Raw genomic sequence first — 24,337 nt, 5'->3', positions numbered from 1 at the left:
GTGGTCTGATGTGGCGGCTCCCCCGTCCTGGGACACCTATGCCCCCAGGCCTTCCCATTACCTCTGCTTACCTGGGACCACCTGCCTTGTCCCTGCCACCTCCAGGGCTCAGTTCTGAGCCGGTACAAGGCAGACTGCTGGGGACCCATATTGGGTGCGTCCTGCACCCCGGGCCAGGTTGGGTGGAGGCTCCGTGTCACTGTCCTGTCCACGGGCAGCATGACGCTCAACCCATCAGCTTCAGAGACCCCCACATGTGCGAGGGGAGACGCTGGTGCTGTGGGGTGGGGAGGAAACCCCCTTGTCTCAGAGTGAACCGGCGGGGCCTCTGGCCTCGCTCTGAAGTGGGAGACTGAAGGGAGCGGGTTCCTCACACTCCCGTCGCTCAACTTGCTGTGTGTGGGTCTGTGTGTGAGCATGCGTGTGTGCGCTAGTGCGTGCGTGTGAACATGTGCACGTGAGTGCGTATCTGCCTCTGTGGGGTGGGTGTGCTGCTGTGTGTCCATGAGCACGTGTGTAAACAAGTGCGTGTCGGTGGGAACGTGGGGCTCAGGTCAGTCCACGGAGAGGTGGCCCCTGCCACTGAGAGGCAGCCCCGGCTGCTGGACCTGCTGTCGGTTTTGAAATCGTGAGTCTTCTGTTAGAGGGATCAGTGTGGGCGAGCGCTGAGGGGCGGCCTACACACTGTCTTTACAATTTTTATTTTTTATTGTGGTCTACTTTTGTCCCATTTTTAATGTATTTACAAATGTTTATCAGCGCAAAGAACCAGGAACCACGCAGCAGCTGGCTGGGGCCCATGTGCGGCCTCGGCTGATTTCTGTAAACACGCCCACTGTGGCGATTCCAAGCCACACGTGATGCCATGTGAAACGAACCAGTGTCCAAGATCTGGAAATCTCGGCATTGGTTCCTAGGGCTGTCCCAAGCCAGCTGTGGTTCCCCCGGCGCTGCCAGGGCAGGCGGCCTCTGTCCTCAGGAAGCTGTCTGGGGAGTGGCCGTGGGAGAGGTGAGGGAGCACAGGCGGGTGGACCCAGGCCCGTGCAGCTGTGTTCACATCCTAGCATCCTGGGCCAGCCAGGTGTCCGTGCCTCAGTTTCCCCTCATGGGGTTTGGGGGCTTATGGGTCAGTGCATGCAAAGTGCTTAGGGAGAGCTGGGGCCTCTCAGTGCCAGACAGAGGGGCACACCCAGCCCAGCGGACACTGCCAGCCCCAAGTCCCAGGCCCAGAACCTCCACTCCAGGACGGCATTCGCTGCCTCCCCAACATCCCCCAGACCTCATGCTCCTGTCCTCTCGGGAAGTCACTTCTGCCTCCTGCCCCTCATCAACCCAGAGTCCGAGGCTCCCGTGACGCCCACACCTCCGTGGTGCCTGGGCCTCCTGTGCCCGTCCCTCTCACCTGCTGCAGGAGCCCATGGCCCCTTCCCCCACTGGGGTTGGGTCAGGCCTTGGTGTCCTGTCCCCACACAGCCCCATTGGCCTGGGCAAGCCTAAGATCTCCTCCCCTTCTCTCCATCCAGGCAGGCTGGGTTTCCTCCTGTCCATCTGTGGGAGGCACCGGGCGCTCTCCCCAGCTCCACCACCTGTACCTGGTGGAGCCCCCTCCCCCTCTCCTTCTCAAGCCTCCAGGGCCTGGTGGGGCGGCCTGCCTGTGGCTCCCGCTGCCCTTCTCTGGCTCTTCCTGCGGGACTCTGGACTCCAGGGTGCTTCCAGCTGCAGGACACTCCTGGGCGGCGCATCCCGGCCTCGTCAGTGGGGAGCAGGGAGAGCCTGGGGAGCACAGGTGTCTGGGTGGAGGCAGGTGCCCAGGAGGTGTCTGGGTGGAGGCAGGTGCCCAGGAGGTGTCTGGGTGGAGGTGGGTGCCCAGGAACTGTCTGGGTAGAGGTGGGTGCCCAGGAAGTGTCTGCATGAAGGGGGTTGCCCAGGAGGTGTCTGGGTAGAGGTGGGTGCCCCGGAGGTGTCTGGGTGGAGGTGGGTGCCCAGGAGGTGTCTGGGTGGAGGCGGGTGCCCAGGAGGTGTCTGGGTGGAGGCAGGTGCCCAGGAGGTGTCTGGGTGGAGGTGGGTGCCCTGGAGGTGTCTAGGTGGAGGCGGGTGCCCAGGAGGTGTCTGGGTGGAGGCGGGTGCCCAGGAGGGAGACAGGGCTGCTATCCTCGAAGCTGCATGGCTGCCAGAGCTTGGAGGAGGTGCTTTCGGGGTCCCTAGCAGAGCTGGCTCCTCAGTGCCAGGGGGGCGAAGTCTCCAGGGACCTTGCACAGGTCGTGAAAAAGTGGAGGGTCCCTTGGAGGAGGATGCCAGGGCAGCCAAGGGAGATGGAATGTTCTGGAAGGAGCAAGGAGACAGGGAAGAGGGAGGCTCCCTCAGCCACAGGTAGGGTGGTGGCGGGAGACAGGTCCGAGCCGGGGCTGCGTGGAGTAGGGTGCAGCGTGGAGGGGCGTGTGACGTGGAGGAGGGTGTGGCATGGAGGGGGCTGTGGCGTGGAGGGGGGCGTGGCATGGAGAGGGGTGCAGTGTGGAGGTGGTACAGTGTGGAGTGGCAAGGTGTGGAGGAGGTGCGGCGTGGAGGGGGGCGCGGCGTGGAGGGGCGCGCGGCGTGGAGGGGCGCGCGGCGTGGAGGGGCGCGGCGTGGAGGGGCGCGGCGTGGAGGGGCGCGGCGTGGAGGGGTACGTCTAGAGCATCTGGGAGCGATTATCTTTAATGTGGGTCCAAAGTCCTCCTTTTCTCTCAGCATTTTGACACAGAGCGTGCCCCTGCCGTCGGCAGCCACCATACCGTACAATGTTTCCTACCTTTAGAGGAAAATTAATCTGAACATTTGAGAGAACTTTTGGATTTGATTCGGAATGAAAACACGCTGTGGGGTTGAAGCCGTGCGAGGCACCCCGTGTGATTGTGGAGGCCTCGCGCACTGTGTCGATACGTCCGGAGTCCCGTGCGGAAAGGCGGCCTGAGCTCAGGAGGCGCCTTCTGAGGCTGTTCCTCACGAGCAGAGCAGATGGCTCGGCATTGCTGTCCTGCTACTCAAATCCTCTCTGCTCGGTGCCTGGGACGGCGACGCCTTCGGGAACAACCCGTGGGTTCCTGCTGACCCGGGTGCCCTCGCACTTGCCTGAGGTGCCGGCACACCGAGTCAGTCGTGCCCAGAAATTGGGAGTCGTCCCCATCGACGGAGGGTCAAGGTGGTGGGATGGGGAGCCTGGGGAGATAATCCCATCTCCACCGTGCGGTTGAACACACAGCACCGCAGCCACGGAGAACAAACTCTCCGTCCGCAGGATGGATGTGCCTGCGCCGGTCGCAGCCCCAAGTCCATCGTATCCTTCATCAACCGCCGGTCTTGTACCCGTCTGACAGAAATTTAATTCAAGCTGGCTCCTGAAAATAATTATTGTATTTTAAGAGTAGTAATCATTGGCCGGGACATGATTGAATGTGTCCATGCCTATTGACTTTTCCTATGATTTATAGCTTTGTTTAGTCGATATTCCCATCGAAATTGTATAATTAATTATAAGCGTGGCTGTCAGGGCTGCAGGATGGAGTGCCCTGGTGAGGATTTGGAGAGATTAAATTTTCCGTGGCTGTCCCAGGGCCTGGCTTGGGAGTTTCCGCAGCGCCGGCCTCTTGGAGGGAGGTGTTTTCTGTGTGTTTAGCAACCGCTGTAGCCTCAGGTGCATTGATTTTCTGTGCCTCGCTCCTTTATCAGCGCCAGTGTCTCTGCAGGAGCGGCGTGAGCCGCGGCCGGGACAGCTCCTGACAGATGCGCAGCTCAGCCGCTGCTTTGTCATTGTCCACACGGCCCTGCCTGCCTTCACTTTGTAACGAAGAAGAATGTGGGAGACCATGCGAAATTGGTGATCATGTTTGTGAAAAATCTCAGAGAGATACAAATTATCAATTCAACAGCAGCGCGTGCAGTTTCTAATCAGGAACCTCTTCCGTCTGGTATTTTGTTCCAGCCGCAGCAGGGGCCCTCACCCACGTCATTCCGGGGGCAACAGCCCCCATGCCGGCCATGCAGGGCGAGGCTCCCTCCAACTTCTCAGAGCCAGTGGCTGAGCAGGGACACGCCGGGACCCTCCCGCCACACGGGATCCCAGCCACACGGCCGCCATGGTCCCTGAGCAGCTTTGCGTTTGTATCACGGTCGTGCGTACCTCTGCCTCCCCTGTAGGTGGGAAGGCCCGTGGGGTAAAGACCTCGTGTTCGGAGTGTCTGGCACAGTGCCGATGCAGGAGCAGCACGGTGAGCCCGTGTCCGATGAGGATGGAGGCAGGCCTAGGCCAGGACGCCTCTGTCAGGAGGACAGCCTCACGAGTGAGCGACGGGGATTCCCAGCCGGGCTGCCCTGGGGTTTTCTCTCAGGCACCAGGCTAAGGGCTGGTCAGTGTATGGGGGTGAGCGCGTATGGGCCTGGGGGGCATCACAGTGGACAGAGGACAGCCTGGGGCCCTCACCCCTCCACCCGCTGGCTCCAGTACCGTTTAAGCAGCTTGAAGGTTCAAGTTCATTTCAAACCACACACGAATTTCCTTTTATTTTTGCTTTGCACTGCCAAAACTGGGGGCCTTCTAACTCAGAAGACAGGGTGGGAAAGTGGCCTTGGTCCATTGTGCAGTCCTGAAACATCACCACCCAGGCAGGACGCTGGCCGAGGAATCCCATTCAGTCCCCATGGGAAGGAGGGGGCCCCTGGCCACCAAAAACCTGGGGCAGCCCCAGCCTGCTCCTTCTTCCTGGAGTTTTCCAGCTTCCCCACAACTTGCCTTGGAGTTGTGCTTATTGGAGTGTGTGTGAGCGTGTGTGCGCGGACATGTGTGTGAACAGACATATGCATGTGAGCCTGTATGAGTATGCATGAGTGTTTGTGCATATGCATGTGAATGGGCAAGTGCATGTATGTGCAGGCATGCGTGCCGACGTGTGTGAGCAGGCATATGCATGTGAGCCTGTATGAGTATGCGTGTGTGTGATCGTATGCGTGTGATCGTCTGTGCATATGCATGTGAGCAAACGTGAGCTGGCGTGTGAGCAGGTGTGTCAGCATGTGTGTGTGAGCAGGCATATGCATATGTGTGTGAGCATGTGAGCAGGCATATGCATATGTGTGTGAGCATGTGAGCAGGCATATGCACGAGTGGGTGTGTGCGTGTGTGTGTGAGGAGGCGTGTGCATCCATAAGCGTGTGTGGGCGGGCATGTGCATGTGAGCCTGTGTGTGTGAGAGAGCGTGTGTGCATATGCATTTGAGTGGGTGTGTGAGCGTGTGTGTGAGAGCAGGCATATGCATATGAGCAGGTGTGTACGTGTATGTGTGTGAGCAGGTGTGTGCATGCATGAGCGTGTGTGAGCAGGTGTGTGTATGTGAGTGGGTGTATGTGGGGGGGGGTTGCTTTTTAGTTAGAAAGTTTAGGCAGACCCTAGCGGCAGCAGCTGAGGCCTGAGGGAGAGGCTGTGGCCACCCAGGAGCAGGTGCTGACCCCAGAGGAGGCTCCAGGGGCCTGACACAGCTCTGCAGGTCTCTCTTGGAGACTGAGGAAGACTGGGGAAGGCTGGGGAGTGTTCAGTGGTGACAGTGAAGCCATCCCCTGCAGTCCAGCCGTACACGTATCCAGACACAAACGTTTGGCACATATACCTGGCATACACAGCCCTCAGAGATACGTCCAGGCACACCTGTGCACACGCCAGTGTGGAGTCGCCTCTGCCTGGGCCCCAAGGAGGCATCTGCTCGTAGGGACCCCGTCATTGGGTGGTCAGATTTGCAGCTCAGAAGTAAAGATGGCAACACACTCAGAATCCGCCTGGCCTGGAATTCCTCGGCCTGGTCAGGAATTGAAGAACAAAGCAAGTGTGTGTGGTGTGTGTGTGTGGGGGGCAGTGTGTGTGTACACATATGTGTGTGCATGTACATGTGTGCACTCGTGTGGTGTATGTATGTGTGTACATGTGGTGCACTCGTGTGTGGTATATGCATGTGTGTACACGTGTGCACTCGTGTGTGTGGTGTGTACGTATGTGTGTGTGCACTAGTGTGTGTGGTGTGTGTGTATGTGCATGTGTGCACTCGTGTGGTGTGTATGCGTGTGTGTGTACACGTGTGCACTTGTGTGTGGTGTATGCATGCGCATGTGTGCGTGTACCTGTATGCACTTTGTGTGTGTGTGTGTGTGTATACAGTCATGTCACATAACGTCATTTCAGTCAACAGACCACATATGTGACTAAGGTTCGATAATCTGATGATGGGGCTGAAAGCTTCCTCTCGCTGTGTGATGTAACCGTTGTGACATCACCGTGTGGTGGCACTGGTGTGAAGGAGCCGCTGCGCTGCCAGCCGTGGGGGAGTCTGGCACACGCAGGGATGCCCAGCGCATCATACGTCAGAGCGACAAAAAACAACTGTGTTGCTGGTGTCTGCGTTTCCTCCCCCACACTTCTCACCATGACTGTAATGCACTCCTTCGACTGAATTAAAAAAAGGTACCTGTAAACAGTCTCACGCAGCTCCTTCAGGCAGGTCCACCGAGAAGAAGGTGACGTTATCACAGGAGGTGAGGCTCCATGCGGGTGATTGCCCCTGAGGGCCTTTCCGTGGACGCAGAGGTGGCCGAGAGGAACGTCGATGATCCTGACCCTGTGCGGGCCTAGGCATGTCTGTGTCGTTGTCTTCATTTTTATCAAAAACTGTTTTCAGATTTTGAAATATTAAACATAAAGATTAGGCAAAAAGTTTATAGAATATATAAACAGAATATTTTATACAGCTATACAATGTGTTTTAAGCTAAGTATTATTTGACAAAAGTGAAAAAGTTGAAAAATGTTAAAGTTTGTAAAGTAAAAAAGTTACAATAAGTTAAGATTAACTTATTACGAGAAAATACATTTCAGTACATTCTGTTACTCTCAGCGTCTCAGCGCTCGGTATTTATAAAGTCTGCCGTTCTGTTACTCTCAGCGCTGGGCATTTCTAAAGTCTGCAGTGCACAGTTGATCCCAGGCCTTCCCGCTCACCCCTGCCCGCTCACCAGCTCACCCTGAGCCCCTTCCAGCCTGCCAGCTCCCTGGCAGGGGCTCCACGCAGCTGCACCCTTGTTCTTCTTTAGACCATGTTTTTACTGTTCCCTCTCTATGTTTAGATACGTTCAGATGCGCAGGTACTTACACTGTGTTACTGCCGCCTGCAGTGTTCAGTACAGTGACCTGCTGTGCAGGTCTGCAGCCTTGGAGCCGCAGGCCCCACCATACAGCCCAGGCATGGAGCGTACACGCGCTGTGGTGCCCCACAACAAAATTACCTAAGGATGCGTTTCTCAGACCGTATCCCCGTCGTCACGTGACACATGACTGTGTGTGTGCAGAACCCTTGCCAAACAACCTGGATGGATGACTTGGTGGCTGTTGAGGGCTGGGCCACAGCAGAGCAAAGAGGCTGGAAAGCCAAGCCCCATAGCCCAGTGCCGTGGCGTGGGTCCCCGGCTGACCCCACGGGCCAGTGCGATGATGTGGGTCCCCGGCTGACCCCACGGGCCAGTGCGATGATGTGGGTCCCCGGCTGACCCCATGGGCCAGTGTGATGTGGGTCCCCAGCTGACCCCACAGGCCAGTGCAATGATGTGGGTCCCCGGCTGACCCCATGGGCCAGTGCGATGGTGTGGGTCCCCGGCTGACCCCACTGCACAGTGCGATGGTGTGGGTCCCCGGCTGACCCCACGGGCCAGTGCGATGGTGTGGGTCCCCGGCTGACCCCACGGGCCAGTGCGATGGTGTGGGTCCCCGGCTGACCCCACTGCACAGTGCGATGGTGTGGGTCCCCGGCTGACCCCATGGGCCAGTGCGATGGTGTGGGTCCCCGGCTGACCCCACTGCACAGTGCGATGGTGTGGGTCCCCGGCTGACCCCACTGTGCAGTGCGATGATGTGGGTCCCCGGCTGACCCCACTGCACAGTGCGATGGTGTGGGTCCCCGGCTGACCCCACGAGCCAGTGCGATGGTGTGGGTCCCCGGCTGACCCCACGAGCCAGTGCGATGGTGTGGGTCCCCGGCTGACCCCACGGGCCAGTGCGATGATGTGGGTCCCTGGCTGACCCCACAGCACAGCACCAGGGTGTGGGTCCCCAGCTGACCCTAGCTCGGCTGTTTTCCTGTTGTCCTGGACTGTCTTATCTGTGGGCAGGGGCTGAGGAAGGACCCCCAGAGCTGGTGAAAAGCCTTAGACCGTCCTTTGTCTCCTCCCATGAGGAGCGCGAGGCCGGGAGCTGCTATCCGTGGATGTGGCCCACATGGGGTCTCCTGTGGCTGTGGGACTCTCCCATGGTGTCCAGTGGCCCTGTCTCTTGAGGGTTGGGTTTCGTCATTTGGAGTCAGACCCCGTTCCTCCTGAGCAGGATTGGAAACTGGGTTTTTCATTTTTCTGCCATCATGTTTCCCTGTCAGTGCAAATCATTGGTTCAGCCAACAGTGATACTGAACTTTGTTTACGGTTAGGATGAGGAGTTGCAGAGACTTTTCTCCCCGAAGGTGGAGCTCTGATTTCCAGAGAACTGTGCATGGTATTCTTCTGACTGAGGCCCTGAGTGTGCAGCAGGTCAGTGTGGCCCAGGCCGCAGTGAGGACGTGCCCGTCCACACACTCGGAGCCCCCCAGGGACCAGCAGTCTCCTTAGGGGGACAGGAAGTCCCCAGGCCCCTCAGTGCCAGCTTGGATGCACCAGGGAAGACCCCCGGGGGAGTGAGGGGTCCTCAGAATCCTGTGACCTGGGCGAGGGTCTCTCCAGCCGTGAGTGTACAGAGGAGGGTCGGGGGTCTTATACCCTGAGGCGCCTCATGGCCTGTGCCCAGACAAGAAGCTGCAGCCACACTCCGTGACTTCCGCCTCAGGAACTTTCGAAGGGTGCACAGGCCTGGAGTGGTTCAGAAACACCTGAGCCTGGGATTTCCAGCTTCCAGAACCTGCACCGACAGGTGTTAGGGGCTGCCTGGGGCTTCGTTCGCTGCTGTGCTGCGGTAGCCAGAGGGGCCCAGCATCAGAAGTTCCAGTAGGTGGGGCTCCATGTCGGGGTGTGTCCCTGGGCACCCCCATTCCTGCTAACATCGATGCTCTTGGGAAGGGAGGTGGGTGGGGGCTCACAGGGGTGTCCGGCTACAGTGAATAGTCTTGTGTCCTGTGGCCCGGCGCCCTCCTCACCCTGCAGGAGCCCCAGCCGTAAGCATCAGTGACCCCCTTGCCCTGCAGGAGCCCCAGCACCATGCCCACGCCAGCCCACAGAGGTAGCCCTGGCATCCTCAGAGCCCCCCGGCCCTGTTCAGAGCCCCCAGGGCCTGTTCTCCCTATTCTTGTTCACGTGCCCCTTGATGCGCAGTCCCTCGCTCACTGTGCCTGGTGCATTCACCAGGCTGGGGATACTCAGGGCTGCGCCCTCACGACTTCAGTGCTCAGCCACGCAGCACCGTGCTCACAGACCCCACGCCGTGGACCCTGGCGGCCAGAGGCAGCGATGACCCACCCGGAGCGATAGCCACACTGCGCAGGAAGCCGAGGGCTCTGCTTTCTGAAGCGAAACGAATTCATGTCGGCCAAGAGCTCCAGCTGCTCGCTCCCTCTGCGCACACGCCCAGCCTCTGCAGCACCCGCTGCTTCTAGGAGGTGGAGCAGCCCCAGCAGCCTCAGGCCCTCAGAGGCCCATGTGGGAAGGCACAGCCAGAGGCCCGGCTGCAGCCCAGACAGGTGCTGGGCCAGCACCGAGGATCGGGGTGCTCAGGCCTTGAGGGGTGCTAGTGGTTGCTGGAGCCAGAGCCAGGGTTGGATGCTGTGCCGCACGCCTGTGAGGGACGGTGGTCCTTCTGGGCTCCAGAATTCCCTGAGTGCTCCATGAGAGCTGTGTGCCCGCCGTGAGCAGAGCCTTCACTGCAAGAGGACATCTGTGCCCCTGCACTTTGGTGTTGTCCAGGACTGTGTCCCCCACAGCTGTGAAAGCTCTGGGGTCACTGCAGAAGGCTGGAGGAATGCCGATCCGGGATGACTTCATCAAGGATGTGGCATCGGAGGGCCCCGCACAGCAGAGCCATCGTTCTGGCTCACCTGAGTGGGAGCTTTGCTGAGGACTCTCCTTTCCTCTGTGCCCATCTCTGGTACAGGGTGACTGTGGCGCAGCATGTGCTTCCTCATGACGCCCAGGCCCCTCTCTCCTGCAGCCGAGGTCAAGGCAGGAGGCCGCTCGGTTTTCCATCTGCACAGCCGGGCCTGTCCTTCCTGGGCGGTCCTTTGTCCACTGTCTTCCTGAGGAGAGTTTGAGGAGAAGCCCCAGGTCTAACTCTCTGGCAGACAGGCCCGCCGCCCTGCATCTCGGGACGCAGCAGGCAGTGTTTCCACTATAAGTGTGGGGAGAGGGGCCCACTTTCAGAGAAAGAATTTGGCATCTGGTGAGAGCATCTCATTTCCAGGGGGACTTTCAGAGAGTTTGCATCTGCATAATATAAATACACACTTGGCAAAAGCAAAACACAAAGCCAGGCTCTTTGGATTCTTAGACTAAAGATGTGTTGGGACCACCAGGCTTCCTGCCGCGTCTGGTTCGACCCCGACTCCCTGGTGTGCTCTGCAGAGGTCATGGCGTCTTCGGGTGCCACATGCCCGTCTCTGGGTGGCACAGGCCCCTGAGAGTGCTATGAACTTGCATCTCCAGCTTTTCAAGTTTTACTGGAGTGTCATCAAGGCAGTAACTTGATGTGATAAAGAAAGCAAATGCCTAGATTGTCTGGAGACCACACGCTGGGAATGGGAAAGGCACCGCGGTGCACTGCGGGGGCGTGTGTTCATTTGACAACCCTCTAGGTGCCTGCTCTGAGCCAGGCCCTGCTCTGGGTTAACAAGACAGACAGACACATCCCTGCCATGGAGCTCTGGGGGTGGCAGGTGAGCAGCACAGTGGGGCGGAGCCTGGGGACAGCACGGTGGGGCGGAGCCTGGGGGTGCCATGAGGAAGCTTGCTGAGAACAGCCGTGAGCAGTCACCCCAGGTGACTCCAAGCTGTGGGAGGCCAGTGCAGTGCAGGGACCCAGTGGGTCACTTTGGAGGGCAGGTCCACATTCATTGTAACAACTAAAAAAATTCCCAAAAATCAAGACCCACCAAAGACGATCTTACAGTCACAAACTGTGAACCACATAGGGACACATTCCACAGATAGCAAGAGTCCAGAGGTACAACAAAGGCAGGGCAGACCCTCAATAATGCCAAATCATTGAATAATTGATACAAATTATAAAATAATATTGTAAATTATTAAAAGCATGACAGAATTAGAAACGTAAGTACCACACTATGAAAAAAATCCCAACAGATTAAAAAAATGTAGGACTTGTAGAAGTATTATCATTAAAATTAAAAGCTCCGGGGATGAATTAAGTGCCGGAGTAGACACGGCTGGAGAAGGGATTGAGGAATGGGATGGCAGGCCTGGGGAACAGCCCAGAATGCAGCACAGAAACGTGGCAGGGTGGGACAGGAGGATCAGGGGCTGGGAGAGGAGGGAAAAGCCCAGTGCTCACACCGTGAGGGTCACAAGGGGCACACTGGAGAGTTGATGGCTGGGTGTCTTCCAGAATTATCCAAGACATAAACCTCAGGAAGCATGGTGAGTCCTGAGCAGGAGGAACAGAAGTAAATCCACACACAGACATGTCAGAGTGAAACAGTGGAATGTCGAACATGAAGAGAAGATTTTTAAAGCAATGTGGGAAAAATGTCCTATTACCTACAAGAATGTAAGTGGCAATGGGTTTCCAGAACAACCACAAAAATACACACCAGGAGAAGTGGAGGCATTCAGTCAAAGAGCTGGTGGAAAACCCCACCCACACACTTACAGTTCTCTCAGCAGCCAACTCAGCCTTCAGAACGCTGGCCACCATAAAGACAGTACCCCACAATGGAGAGACGCAGCCCCACCAGCAGGTCCCAGAGAGAACCAGGAGTAGCTGAGCTTCTGGAGCAGGGCGGGATGAAGAAGGAAGAAGAACATTTGTGTAAAGCTTAAAAACATGTAGGCTAAGGCGAGCTGCTTTTTGTGGACTCATGCATGGCGGTAATATAAAAACATACTTGGGGCTGGGCATGGTAGAACACTTGGGGGGCCGAGGCAGGAGGATTGCTTGAGGCCAGGAGTCTCAGACAAGCCAGGGCAATGTGGCAAGACCCCGTCTTTACAAAAAATAAAGACTTGGCGGGAGTGGTGGCACACGCCTGTAATTCCAGCTGCTCGGGAGGCTGAGGCAGGAGAATCACTTGAGCCCAGGAGGCAGAGGTTGCAGTGAGCCGAGATCACACCACTGCACTCCAGCCTGGGTGACACAGGGAGACTCTGTCTCAATAAATAAATAAACTAAATACATAGATAAATAAATAAATAATTTAAAAACCATACTTGGGATTCTTGAAAGGTCTGAGTTACATTGGGAGGAATGAGAGGGTTTGGTGGTGCAGGGGAGATCTGATCCCTTCCTGCCAGTGCCTTCCTGAAATCTCAAAATGTGTTGTATCATAGAGATTCAAGGAACCTGCCATCAGCATTTTGATGAAAGCCACTGGATGGCAATGACTCCTTTCCGACTCTCAGCAGATCTCATAGATGCTCCTGGGCAGGACTTAGGGAAATCTGGGCTCCTAGGCTCATAGCTGGTGCCTGCAGAGCCAAGAACCGCATGGCACCTAGTGGCTGGCAGCCACCCTGCTGCCTCCTCACCTCCACACCTGAGAAGCCAGCGGGGCCCACGCTGGGACTGGGGACCCTGCTGCATCTCTGATGTGGGAGAGCCTCTGACTTAAGCGCCAGAATGACCTAGAGATGATGTGTGTTTATAGGCCTGTGTATGAATGTATCTGAGTAAATGCCTGCATGCAAACACACACATGCCTGCACACACATAAACACATGCCTGCATGCACACACACATGCCTGCACACATAAACACATGCCTGCATGCAAACACACACACCTGCATACACATAAACACATGCCTGCATGCAGACACACACATGCCTGTGCACAGATAAACATGTGCCTGCATGCAAACACACATGCCTGTGCACACATAAACACGTGCCTGCCTGCATGCAAACACACATGCCTGCACACGCATAAACACGTGCCTGCATGCAAACACACATATGCCTGTGTATGCATAAACACGTACCTGTATGCACACACATGCCTGCATGCACACATATGCCTGCATAGGCATAAATGCGTGCATGCATGCAAACACACACATGCCTGTGCATGCATAAACACATGCCTGCATGCAAACACACACATGCCTGCGTACACATAAACACACGTGCAGGATTGGTCCAGAGCCCATGCCCCTACTCTGCCTTTGAGGAGGGGCATCTGTCTCCCGAGGCCTCCGCTGCATCCCCACCCCACTTAGGAGCTGACTTGGGGCCCTTCCCAGAGGCTGTGGGTGCTGGAGGGAGGGAGTTGCTCCCTGGAAGGGGAACTGGAGCTGTACCCTCTTAGGAGGCAGGAGGCAGCAGGGCTGTGAATGCCTGTGCTCCAGGCAGGAGGCCTGGGCCAGTGGCTCAGGTAGCAGCCTGGCACAGGGTAATGACTGTGTGCACAAGGCTGCTGATTGCCCGTTTCAGGGATGATGGACGAGGTCACAGGAAGAGCCGGGATATGGTGTGGTTTGGAGGGAGCTCTAGCTCAATGCCATGCCCTGCACAGCTGTGGAGACATGACTAATGAATAGCACCAGAGAGGGTGTGCGTGGTGACCGCTCAGAAACATGGCCGGGCTGGGCCAGTCCTGCAGGGGTGGGAGGGTGTGTGTGGTGACCGCTCAGAAACACGGCCCAGCCGGGCCAGTCCTACAGGGGTGGGAGGCAATGCCTGCCTGGGGCTTTTGGAAGAGTCTCAGGGGGCAAGGCCATTTGCTGCCTCCCGTGCATGTGGGAATGAGTTTTGCCCCCTTGCTGCTGCCGGAATCTCACCAGTGTGCACCGTGGGGCCATTTTCCCTGATCTGTTCTCACAAAGCTGGCATTGCTTACTCTGCAGGTTACTTGACACTCTGGGCAGGACAGGAGCTGTGTTCCCTCTGCTGGGGGAGCCAGCCCTAGGGAGGAGAGGCCGAGAGGGGCTACTGCTGGGGCTGCCACGGCAGTGCCCGAGGCCACGAGTGCTTCTCTGGCGTCCCCAACAGAGAAAGGTCTCTGGGCGGGCAGAGCACGCCTGTAACGGGCAGCGCAGGCCCCACCGTCTGCAGCAGAGGCAGGCAGACACCAGAGCCTGCTGGCCCACAGAGCTTTCTGGTGGCAGACATGGCGGCTCTGGGAAGGGCAAATGTCACACCGAGCATTCGAGTGTCCCAGGTGCACACAGACACACTTGCCCCCAGCAAGGAAAACCAATGTGACTTTATTTTCTGCTCTTTCATTTCTTTAGCTCTTGGAGTTTGACAAGGAGTTGTCTGTCTTTAAGGACAGACTGTATGAACTGGACATCTCATTCCCTCCCAGGTAAGGAACATGCTGTTTGCTGGATGAACCCAGCCCGGAAGGCGGCGTCTCCACCCTCCCAGTCTCTGGTGCATCTGCGTGTCTGTGTGTGCCAGTGTGTGCTGGGCATGAGTGTGTGCATTCTGTGTGCATCCGGAGTGTGTATACCATACCTGTGTGTACACGTGTGTGTTGTGCATCTGTGTGCACATGTGCATCTGTGTCTGTGTGAACGTGTCTGTGTGCACATGTGCATGAGTGTGTGTGTGCATATATGTGTCTGTGCACGTGTGCATCTGTGTGCACGTGTCTGTGCACATGTGCATCTGTGTGTGCACAAGTGTGTGTTCTTGTGTGCATAGTGTTTTTGTGTGTGCGCATGTATTTGTGTGTCCTGCACTTGTGTGCGAACTGCACCTTCTCCTGCCCTTTTCATGACATGAAGAAAGCAAGCAGCTGAGAATAATAAGTAATTCTGTTATCTTTTTTCAAAAAAGGTTTTTTCCAATATGCAAAATATGTTCTTATCAGACTTGCACACGAGGGGCCCACAGGGACTGTGTGTTATGGATCTTTCTGGGAATATCGGGGCCTCCAAATGCAGTGTGTCCACGTGGGTGTGGATGTGTTTAAGGTATGCGTGTGTGTGTGCCTGGGTTTGAATGTGCGGATGTTGCGTAGGTGTCCATGTGTGTGCAGACCTGGTGCAGATGTGCATGGGGCGTGCATTACACAGTTGTGGATATGTGTACACAAGGTGTGCTTGCGTACATGGTTGCATATGTGAGCATGAGTGAGAACGTGTGTGACGTGTGTGTGTATAGGGCTTATGCATGTGGCTGTATGTTCCACGGATGTGTGTGCACGTGTGTGTGTTCACGCGTGGAGATGTGTGCCTGGGTGCGGATGTTTGTGTGCCTTTTTATGTAGATTTGCTGGCACAGAGCAGTTCTCACTGTTGGAAGCCGCAGGGGCCTTCCACTGGCAGATGTGGACTTTGCCTCTCAGCTAGGAGCAAGATTGGGAGCCAGAGGATGCGGCCTCAGGGAGCTTGGGTGGGAGCCAGAAGATGCAGCCTCAGGGAGATTGGGGACATAGGCTTTCCTGAAGCCAGAGGCAGTGCTGAGGGCTGAGCCTTGAAAGTGACAGAGCACTTTGGTGTCCAGGGGAAGTTTTTAGAGAGGTTGGAGGAGCCTCCAGAAGGCGGTGGTGGCCCACGTCTCTCGCCCTCCTCACGAGCTTCTTCCTGTTCTGCAAAGACACCGAGCCTCCCTGCCAGGCATGCCAGCCTCATCCTGCAGGAGGTGCAGGAAGCCCCAGGGGATCTCGGGCCCACACCCCTCTTCCTGGAGGGCTCCCCCATCCCGCTTGGATCTAAAGTCTGACTGCTGGACACACAGGCCCTCAGAGAGCCCCTCGTGCCCAGTGGCATTCCAGAAAGATCCGTGGACCCCGACCCTCAGCGTTCCCAGGTACCCACGCACCCAGTGGCATTCCAGAACCGTGGACCCCGACCCTCAGCGTTCCCAGGTGCCCACGCAGGCCGGGCTTGCTCTTCGGCATTTGGCTGGGTGAGATCGCCTTCCGCTTTCTCACTGCTTCTGCCCTGGCGGGGGGTCCCGAGTGCCTCTGCATGCCAGGCTCCTCCACCTGCCACCTCACACTCTTCCCCGTGCAGCTCCGCACCTGTCAGGACACGTTGGCCTTCCTGTGCTTTCCCGAAGGCTGCCAGGGCTCTGAGGCCGTGGGGAGGCGTCCTTGCCACGGCCTGGCCCCTGAGGCCTGTGTCTGACCCAGCTCCTCAGAAGCTGGGAGCTGAGCCGCCATCTGCACCTGCTGGTCTGGCAGCGTCTCCTTCCCGCGGTGGCTCCCGGTTTTCAGAATCGTTTCATAGTTTTTGCTGTTGTTGTTTGAGTGAGCGCATTGCAAACCGGCCGAGTAGCCAAATGCATCGTCCCATCACTGCCTCCCAGTCCCCACCCCGGTTTTGGGTGGAGGTGAGCTCACCGCCTTGGAGTGGCTTGAGGCACCTTGTCAGCATTGGTAGGCAGGACCCTCTCACAGGCAGTAGACACTGCATGGGGAGAGCCCGCACCTGCTGACCCAGAGAGGAGACAGCATTCCTAGCGCAAAGCTCCAGGAACAGCCGTGCCCGGGACGTTGGTGCGCACGCTGGCAGAGTGACGCCAGGAAACGTGTCATTGGCGGATGGGTCTGAAGACCAGCAGGGTCTTCTCTTGCAAAGATGTTTGCCACTGATCCCATGGATGAATAGAACTGTGCTCTGAATGAATTGTAACTGAATGCTGTCATTTTGCCAGAAAAGGTGCTAATATTTCAGACATTTATACAGCCCTCAATTTTTGTCCTTAACTAAAAGCACGGTTCTTCCTCGTGCCTTCTTTAGGGACAGCCACAAAAGTGACCTGTTTGAGGTGGTCAGGAGCAGGAGGGTGAGCAGGCGGGAAGGAAGCTGGCTGGACCTTGGGCTGCCTCTGCCTCCGCATAAAGAACTCTCCCGGGCGGGACCCTGAGCTGTAAGATGGTGCCTTCGGGCCAGGACAGCACCCAGGATACAGCCTCCCAAAGGCCTTTCATGCCATGGGCTATTTCCATTGGGCGTAACGTGTTAAAGCTCTACATGTGTGCTTAGAATTACTGGGGGACGAGGGACCCATATTGGCAGGGATGAGTCTCGCCCACTCTGGTCTCTGGAAACTAGGAGGCTGTGAGTGGATGCGGGGTCAGATGGCGTCAGCCCTTAGTGGTGAGCAGGGGCGGCGGTGGGCTTTCTGCACCCAGCATTGGTCTACCTGGCTCCCTAGAAGCCAAGGCTCTCCGGGCAGGATTGTGGTGTGCCCCTCAACAGCAGCCCTGCAGCCCCCACCCCGTAGCTCCCCCGACCCCGTAGCTCCTGATACGCGTGGCTCCCGGTACAGCCCAGGCTCAGGTGGCGGCGATTTGGACACCCCAGCGGTAGCATGGAGCTGCCGCCTTTTTGCACATCCTAGCTAGAAGTGAATTTCTAATTTTTAGTTTAACTTTGAGAATTAACCGTCATTAACTCTAAGATAAAGAGATTTAAGATGGCCCCGCAGTGGCCGTTCCACTGGCCTGACAGCCCGACATTTCCAGGCGTTAGCATTTCTCACGAAACCCCGTGTAGAACCAGAGTCCCAGCTCTACCCCTGACACTGCAGAGTTGGGCACATCGCTCACCCCTCGTGGCCTCAGCGTCCGCCCTCAAGATGGTGTCGTCTCCTCTGGGCAGGCTGAGCCTTCAGGCCCAGGCCTGCCCGACAGTACCCACCCCCAGGTCAGCCCCTCTGCAGCCAGAGAGCTGGACGCTCCCAAGTCGCCGCAGTGTCGCCGGCCATCGGGTGGCTCCTGTCGCAGCTTCCGGAATGTGGGGGCACTGCACTCCTCACGGAGGCCGTGGTGCTACGCATAGTCAGCTGGGGTTTGGCTCTTCCTCTTTGTGTGGACGCTGAGCGTATGGAGGATGGGAACTGTCAGTCCGTTGCCTGGAGGCTCCCTGTGTCTGTGGACTCCTTATGTAGTGAAGAGACTGCATCACTCTATTTATTAAGAAGAAAACCACATGCCACCATCGAAACGGCCCCGCAGAGCCTCGCTGGCCGCCCCAGTGGCCTGGCCACTTCCCTCTTCCAGCTACTGAAGACCCCGGAGCTTTTGTCCACGTGGGTTCCATCTATGGGTCATTGCCATCTGTTTTTAAATATTTATTAGTTCGTTTTAAAAATAACAACAATTACATGTTTACATAAGTAACATTTTTGTGAAAAAAGTACCAGTGCACGGGGAGGTCTTCTTCTGCCAGGGCGTGATCTGGCAGCCACACACACGGGTCCCAGGAAATCCCAGCCACCCAGGGTGTGGGAGTCTCGATGTGGCACGTCTGGCACCCAGTGCATGCAGCACCTTCCTCGGAACGGCAGAGCTCAGCGGAGGAGTCTCTGTGGCGGGACACCGCCAGCCTCTGGGACGAATATGTTTTCCAACACCCTCGGGTCTTCTTGAAAGCTTAAATTTTGTCATTGGCAGCAAATAGCATCCACTGCTGCTGGAAGAGGCAGGTTCGTCCACCCTTCTGGAGAAAATGCCTGTTAGCCACCAAGGTCTAAGTTACCGCAGTCTGTCTGTCAATCTTTCTGGCAAAATGTGGTGCCCGTGAAAACAAGCAGCTGCTTTAGCTGGCGACTCAGATGCGGGCACGCTCCCCTGAGAGACGAGGGCCATGTCGTGTCGTCCCTCTGGGCAGAGGGCTCCCTGGAGGCCTCATCTCATCCCACCCAGCCCAAGACCCCATCTCCCAGGCCTGAGGTTCAACACAAGGAATCATTTCTCCTGCTTCCCTCGTAAGCGAAAGTAGCTTTTTGTTTAGTGCTGAGGGATTGACCCTGGGAGAGACCCTGCCCAGCACGGCCCGGCCTCTGCCTGGTTCCCGCACCGGCGCCGGCAGTTTTACCACCTTGGACAGCGTTTGCCACGTCCGTGCAACACCAGCTCCATGAAATCAGTGAATGTCACCTTAGTGTCCTTGTCAATGTAGATATCCCCTCTCAGACTGCTGCAGGGGTTCCAGGGACCCACAGGGGGCCACATGCCAACTCCAGAACTGCCCAAAACTTGGAAGTATCCCCAGTGCCCATGAAGAGTGGGACAGACACTCCACACTGACACGGAGGCCCCAGCAGCCGCCCCGTGAAGAGTGGGACAGACACTCCACACTGACACGGAGGCCACGGCAGCCGCCCCGTGAAGAGTGGGACGGACACTCAGCACTGAGCCACCACTGCGCACAGCTCCACAAGTGAGTTTAAAGCCGGGTTGCACAGGTGGAGACGAGGCCCTGGGACTCCACAGGGTGCCCTTACTGCAGGTGGGGAATCACCTCCCTCTGCCCTTCCTGGTGGAGGCCTCTGGGCTGTGAGCCTGCACAGGGTGCGGTGGGCTGGCAAACACCCATGTCCCATGTGCACTTGGCCTTGTGTGTGCCTTACTGTGAAGTTTACTAAAATAAATGGAAAAATTTAGAAGTTCTATCACTACCTGTCAAAACGTTTCAAAGTTTTTATCATATTCAGAGCACATCAAATGGGAAAAAATAACTCCTTCCCAAAGGAAGATTGACTCTCAGAGGTGGGAAAGGGATGTTTTCATTGAACAAACAATTACTGAGCAAGATCAAGTTTTAGCTTTTGAAAAAGACAAAAATATACGCAACACAGGAATGAACTGCCCAGACAAGTCCAGCCAGAGGTGGTCGCTCTTTAATGGACACGTATGTTTTTAAATTAGGGATTAGGAGGCCCCTTTCAAACTTTCTGTGGGCCATGATTTACGTTCTCCTGTCTTTAGATGTGTATTTATAGTGTAATAATTATCTAGCAAAATGAGCTGTACTGCCTGCAAGCTGGGTGCTCAGGAGGGAGCGAGGCCGCCCATCCACCTGGTGGTCACAAACCCTGGCTACCTGCGGCTCATACAGACTGTGGGACCTGTGCCGAGGGGGAGGACAGTGAGGGAACCCGACCCACGGAAAAGGCCTGCCAAGGGCTCTGGTCACCCCCAAGAGCTTTGTCCCTCGAGATGTGGGCGAGGGGCGTGCCCGGGACAGCCTCCTGCTCTGTTGCCCAGGCTGGAGTGCAGTGGTGATCTCGGCTCACTGCAGCCCCATCCCCCCTCAGCCTCCCAAGTAGCTGGGACTACAGGTGTGCACCACCACGCCTGGCTAACTTTTTTATTTTGTATAGAGACAGGGTCTCACTACGTTGTCCAGGCTGGTCTCAAACTCCTGGGCTCAAGCAGTCCTCCCGCCTCAGCCTCTCAAAGTGCTGGGATGACAGGCGTGAGCCCCCGTGCCCAGACCCGCAGACCCTCTTGGAAGTCTGTGCTTCCTTCTCCCACTCGGTAGCTTCAGTGTTGTCCCAGCTGAAAACGTTTTAGTTCTTTCTCTTTGGTTTTAGGGCCTTCTCCTTTTCAGGAATTTCAGTGGCAGCTGGTGTGTTTGGAAGCGGGTGTCTGAAGCCAGCGTTGCCGGTGGTGCCTGCAGGCTGCACAGGAAGGCAGAGCAGCTTTGATGAGGTGCTGCTTGTGACGGGCGTGTGTCAAAACCGTTTTCTCTGTAGTATGCTACACCCTCCTGCTCCTTGTACACAAGAGCAGCGTGGTCATTGGTTAATATTTTCACCAGGCGGGAGTCAGAGGAGGGGCTTTCACCCTGACGCCCACCTGGAGAAGTGAGGCTGCACTCCTGCTTCTTCCTCTGAGCACGGCTCGGGGAGCTGGTGTGAACTGTCGCCGTTTGCTTGTGGTTCAGGGCGGCTGAGCACTGTGGCGAAGCCATGGGCCCCTACCCAGCCTGCCTTCTGGGGCCCTCCCAGGCCCGTTGGTCTCTCCTGTGCCGTCGGCCCTGCCCCAAGACCTCGAGGTAGCCAGGCTTCTCCGCCTGTTGTCTGCTTCTTGGGCCCATGGCGACCCTACCTACTCCTCCCAGCCTGCTCAGGTCCTAAAGCTGGGCCTTGTCAGCAGGGCCAGTCAGCCTGGCCACAGCCAACAATCTGCCGTGCAGCCTACCCAGGGGCCGCTGCCCGCATCCTACAGGGAGGAGAGAGGGGCAGGGAGGACGGGCAGTGCCTGCAGGCGAGCACAGGAGCACGATTGTTCGCCCTATCACAGCCGCTCCCACGCTGTGGGGGCAGGTGCACCCCTGTCCTGTGTGCCCCCCTCCCTCACCCAGCAGGTATGCTTTCAGATAAGCCCACATGCCTGGCACTCCCGCATCAGTCACTGCTGGGCAGCGTCCAGCGTCCTGCTGCTCTGTGGTGTGGCCCTGCCAGCGCCTCCCGCCTGTGGGTACAGCGGTGGTGTGCAGTCCACACTGGCCTTCCCCAGACCCAGCTGGAACCAGCCCCTCCTGCATTTCTCCCTGGGTGTTGGGGACCACAGGGAGCACCCCTGGCTGTGGATTAAGGGTGCTGCCCCCAACAGCCTGGCCAGGACACCCCTCTCACCCAGGCGGCATCTTCCTGTTGAGTCGTCTGTGAACACTCCCAGGGCAGCCCTTCCTGGAGCAGATAGGCTGAGGAAGCCGCTGCCACTCGGGCGTCCCTGTTCTCCCTTGCTCATCCCCAGAGCCCAGTCTGAGCAACAATGCCCATCAGACGCTGTCCCATGGACAGAGGGCAGCTGTGCTTCCTGCCACGCCCTGGCTTCTCTCCATGCCCCCAGGGGGCGCCAGGCGGCACAGGCTCTCCAGGCTCCATGGGGTGCATGAGGAGTGAGAACTGGTTCGGTTCCAGCTTCCTATTTAGAAGTCACCTATTGTGTGCTGTGTGGATGTGTGTCCGAGGGGCAGTGGACGTGTGTCCGGAGGGTAGTGGACGTGTGTCCGGGTGCAGTGGACGTGTGTCCGGGTGCAGTGGACGTGTGCCGGGGGCAGTGGACGTGTGTCCGGGAGGCAGTGGACGTGTGTTGGGGGCAGTGGACGTGTGCCGGGGGCAGTGGACGTGTATCCAGATGCAGTGGATGTGTGTCCGGATGCAGTGGATGTGTGTCCGGATGCAGTGGACGTGTGTCCGGGAGGCAGTGGATGTGTGTCCGGGGGCAGTGGACGTGTGTTGGGGGCTGGGCAGGCTCCTACCTGCATCCAGTTTCCACTCGTGTCCGCGGTTGGGGTCAGCTGAGAAGCTCCTGAACAAGGTGGCCCAGCCTCTCAAACGTGTGAAATGGGACAGGCCACCAGGTTGCTGCTTCTCCTGAAGAAACGTGCAGCTGTTCTCTGCTCTGTGTTCTTCAGAAACATGCATGACACGTAGGCCCTACATAGTTGTTTTTAACCAAGCAGTGACTTTGCCCAAAGCCAGTGGCAGCCACGGCTCCTGTGAGTGTCGCTCCCACTGGAACGCGGGGAGGATGGGAGCTCCTGCGTCAGGGCAGAGCAAGTTCCGAGTCCCCGGCTGTTCCCAGGTGGTTGGGCACAGGGCCCACAGGCGCCCCTGTGGGCAGGGTCCGGGGGGCATGGGAGGGGCTGCAGAATCCGCAGCTGAGGTGCCAGGACAGACCCGAAACCCAGTCACAGCCAACAGGGAAATTTCACAGAGAATCAGATCCCAGTCGCGACAGGTGCTGTATGATATTTTGGAATTAACTGGAAAAACTCTTGAGACTCTAGTGAAGGCCACGGAGGTGTTGAGAGTAAGCAGAGATGCTGCACGTAGGATCCCCGGGGTTTGTTCGCTCCAAGTGGAATTCGTTACCTCTTCAGTGCAGTCCCAAGCAACATGCCCATTTGGGGGTGGGTTTGCAGCCTGATGGTTGGGCCGGGCCCCGAGAACCTGCAGGCCCTGAAGTGGGGGCTGTGCTTGCATGTTCCAGACACGGCAGGTGGTGGGGGCCGTGGCCATGAGGCTCCAGGCTGGTGGGGGAGTGATCAGTCCGTGTGTGTGTGGACTGCTCTGCTGTGTGAGGGCGGGGGCCGACAGCTCAGAGACGCAGCAAGGCCGCTGAGGAGCCCACATGAGCTGTGCCCTGGCGGTGCGGGATGCGCTCACTGTGTGGATGAAGGGCTCTGCCCTCAGGGCTAGTGGCACCGCCATGTGGCCAGCTCCATTCCCAGACCCGCAGAGGGCATGGGCAGGCCCGGGAAGCAGTGAGTCGGGGACAGTCACCCTCCACCGCAGCAGTGACCCAGGGCCATGGCCTGAGCACCTGGACGCTCCCCGAGGTGGGAACGGCGTTAGTCAAAGCGGAGACGCGTATGCCACACCCCAGAGCTGCCTGCACTTAGAGGCGTTTCGAGCTGAGCTGGGCCGGGTCACCAGGTGGAGGAGCATCCTGGGACCAGATGACATTGGCTGGCCGTTTTGTTTCCACGGAAGTTTTCATCATACTTTAGACCATGTTCAAAAAACCAACAAAAACCAAAGCTCAACAGACAATTTCATGCAGTAAAGGAAGGACTGAAGATACTGCGCTATGGCTAAAATTTAATCTCACATAAAAATAAGTTTGATATAGAACTTAAATTGTGAATTTGGTTTTATATTCTAGAAACTTCCATACGTGTATTCATTCCCCAGGTAGTGCTCGCCATTCTAAGGTGTATTGGGAGAGATTCGGCACAGCCATCCCTTTGGGGCTGAGGACGGCCCGAGCCGGCCGGCTGACCCTCTGCCTTCATGTCTCCCCAGCTACCCGTACAGTGAGGACGCCCGCCAAGGTGAGCAGTACATGAACACCCGGTGCCCGGCCTGGTGTGACCGCATCCTCATGTCCCCGTCTGCCAAGGAGCTGGTGCTGAGGGTGAGTGTGTGCTGCCCCGGCCCTGGGCGCAGAGGGACGTGGAGCGCTGGGTCTGGTCTGGCCCGGCCCTGGTGACAGGGCCCCAGGGGTGGGGGCACCCAGTCTGGGGAATGCTGCCAGGTTGGGCCCTGACTTCATCCTGCCATGAGCTGCACCCCAGCACTGGGTCACCTCTGAGCCAGCACTTGGGCTGGGGCAGCAGCAGATGGAGCCGAGTTCCTGGGCCATGGGCAGCCAGCGTCGTCCTGAGTTTGAAACATAACGGGTGGTTGGCAGGAAGTGTTTTCAGATCGTGGTTCGTTGTATCCTTGGAAGTCAGCGTGCTCTTGTGCATTCCAGCGCTCACGGGCCGTGCCGTGAAGCACAGTAGAAATGTCTGAGGTTGTTTTCCTAAGTTGTAAATTAGAGCCAGATTCATCTGGAGCCTTGATAAGTTAAAAATGAATGGGCAACATTTTCAGATGACGTGGGCCTTGGGAAATTTTCAGATTTCCTGTGATTTTTTTTTTTTT

The 24,337-nt window shown here is 57.3% G+C and overlaps 1 protein-coding gene across 1 annotated transcript in view; it reads left to right on the top strand.

The window, feature by feature from the left end:
- The window catches only part of INPP5A (inositol polyphosphate-5-phosphatase A), a 232,645-nt gene that overhangs the window by 203,526 nt on the left and 4,782 nt on the right, over positions 1-24,337 (top strand). The window contains exons 18-19 of the mRNA XM_058436448.1: positions 14,446-14,519; positions 23,714-23,825. Of these exons, the coding sequence (XP_058292431.1) occupies positions 14,446-14,519; positions 23,714-23,825 (186 nt within the window). The remainder of the gene's footprint in view (positions 1-14,445; positions 14,520-23,713; positions 23,826-24,337) is intronic.

This window comes from Hylobates moloch, unplaced genomic scaffold (genome assembly GCF_009828535.3).
Source record: "Hylobates moloch isolate HMO894 unplaced genomic scaffold, HMol_V3 SCAFFOLD_3, whole genome shotgun sequence".
Lineage (NCBI taxonomy): Eukaryota > Metazoa > Chordata > Mammalia > Primates > Hylobatidae > Hylobates > Hylobates moloch.
This window is presented reverse-complemented; position numbering and strand designations above follow the sequence as displayed.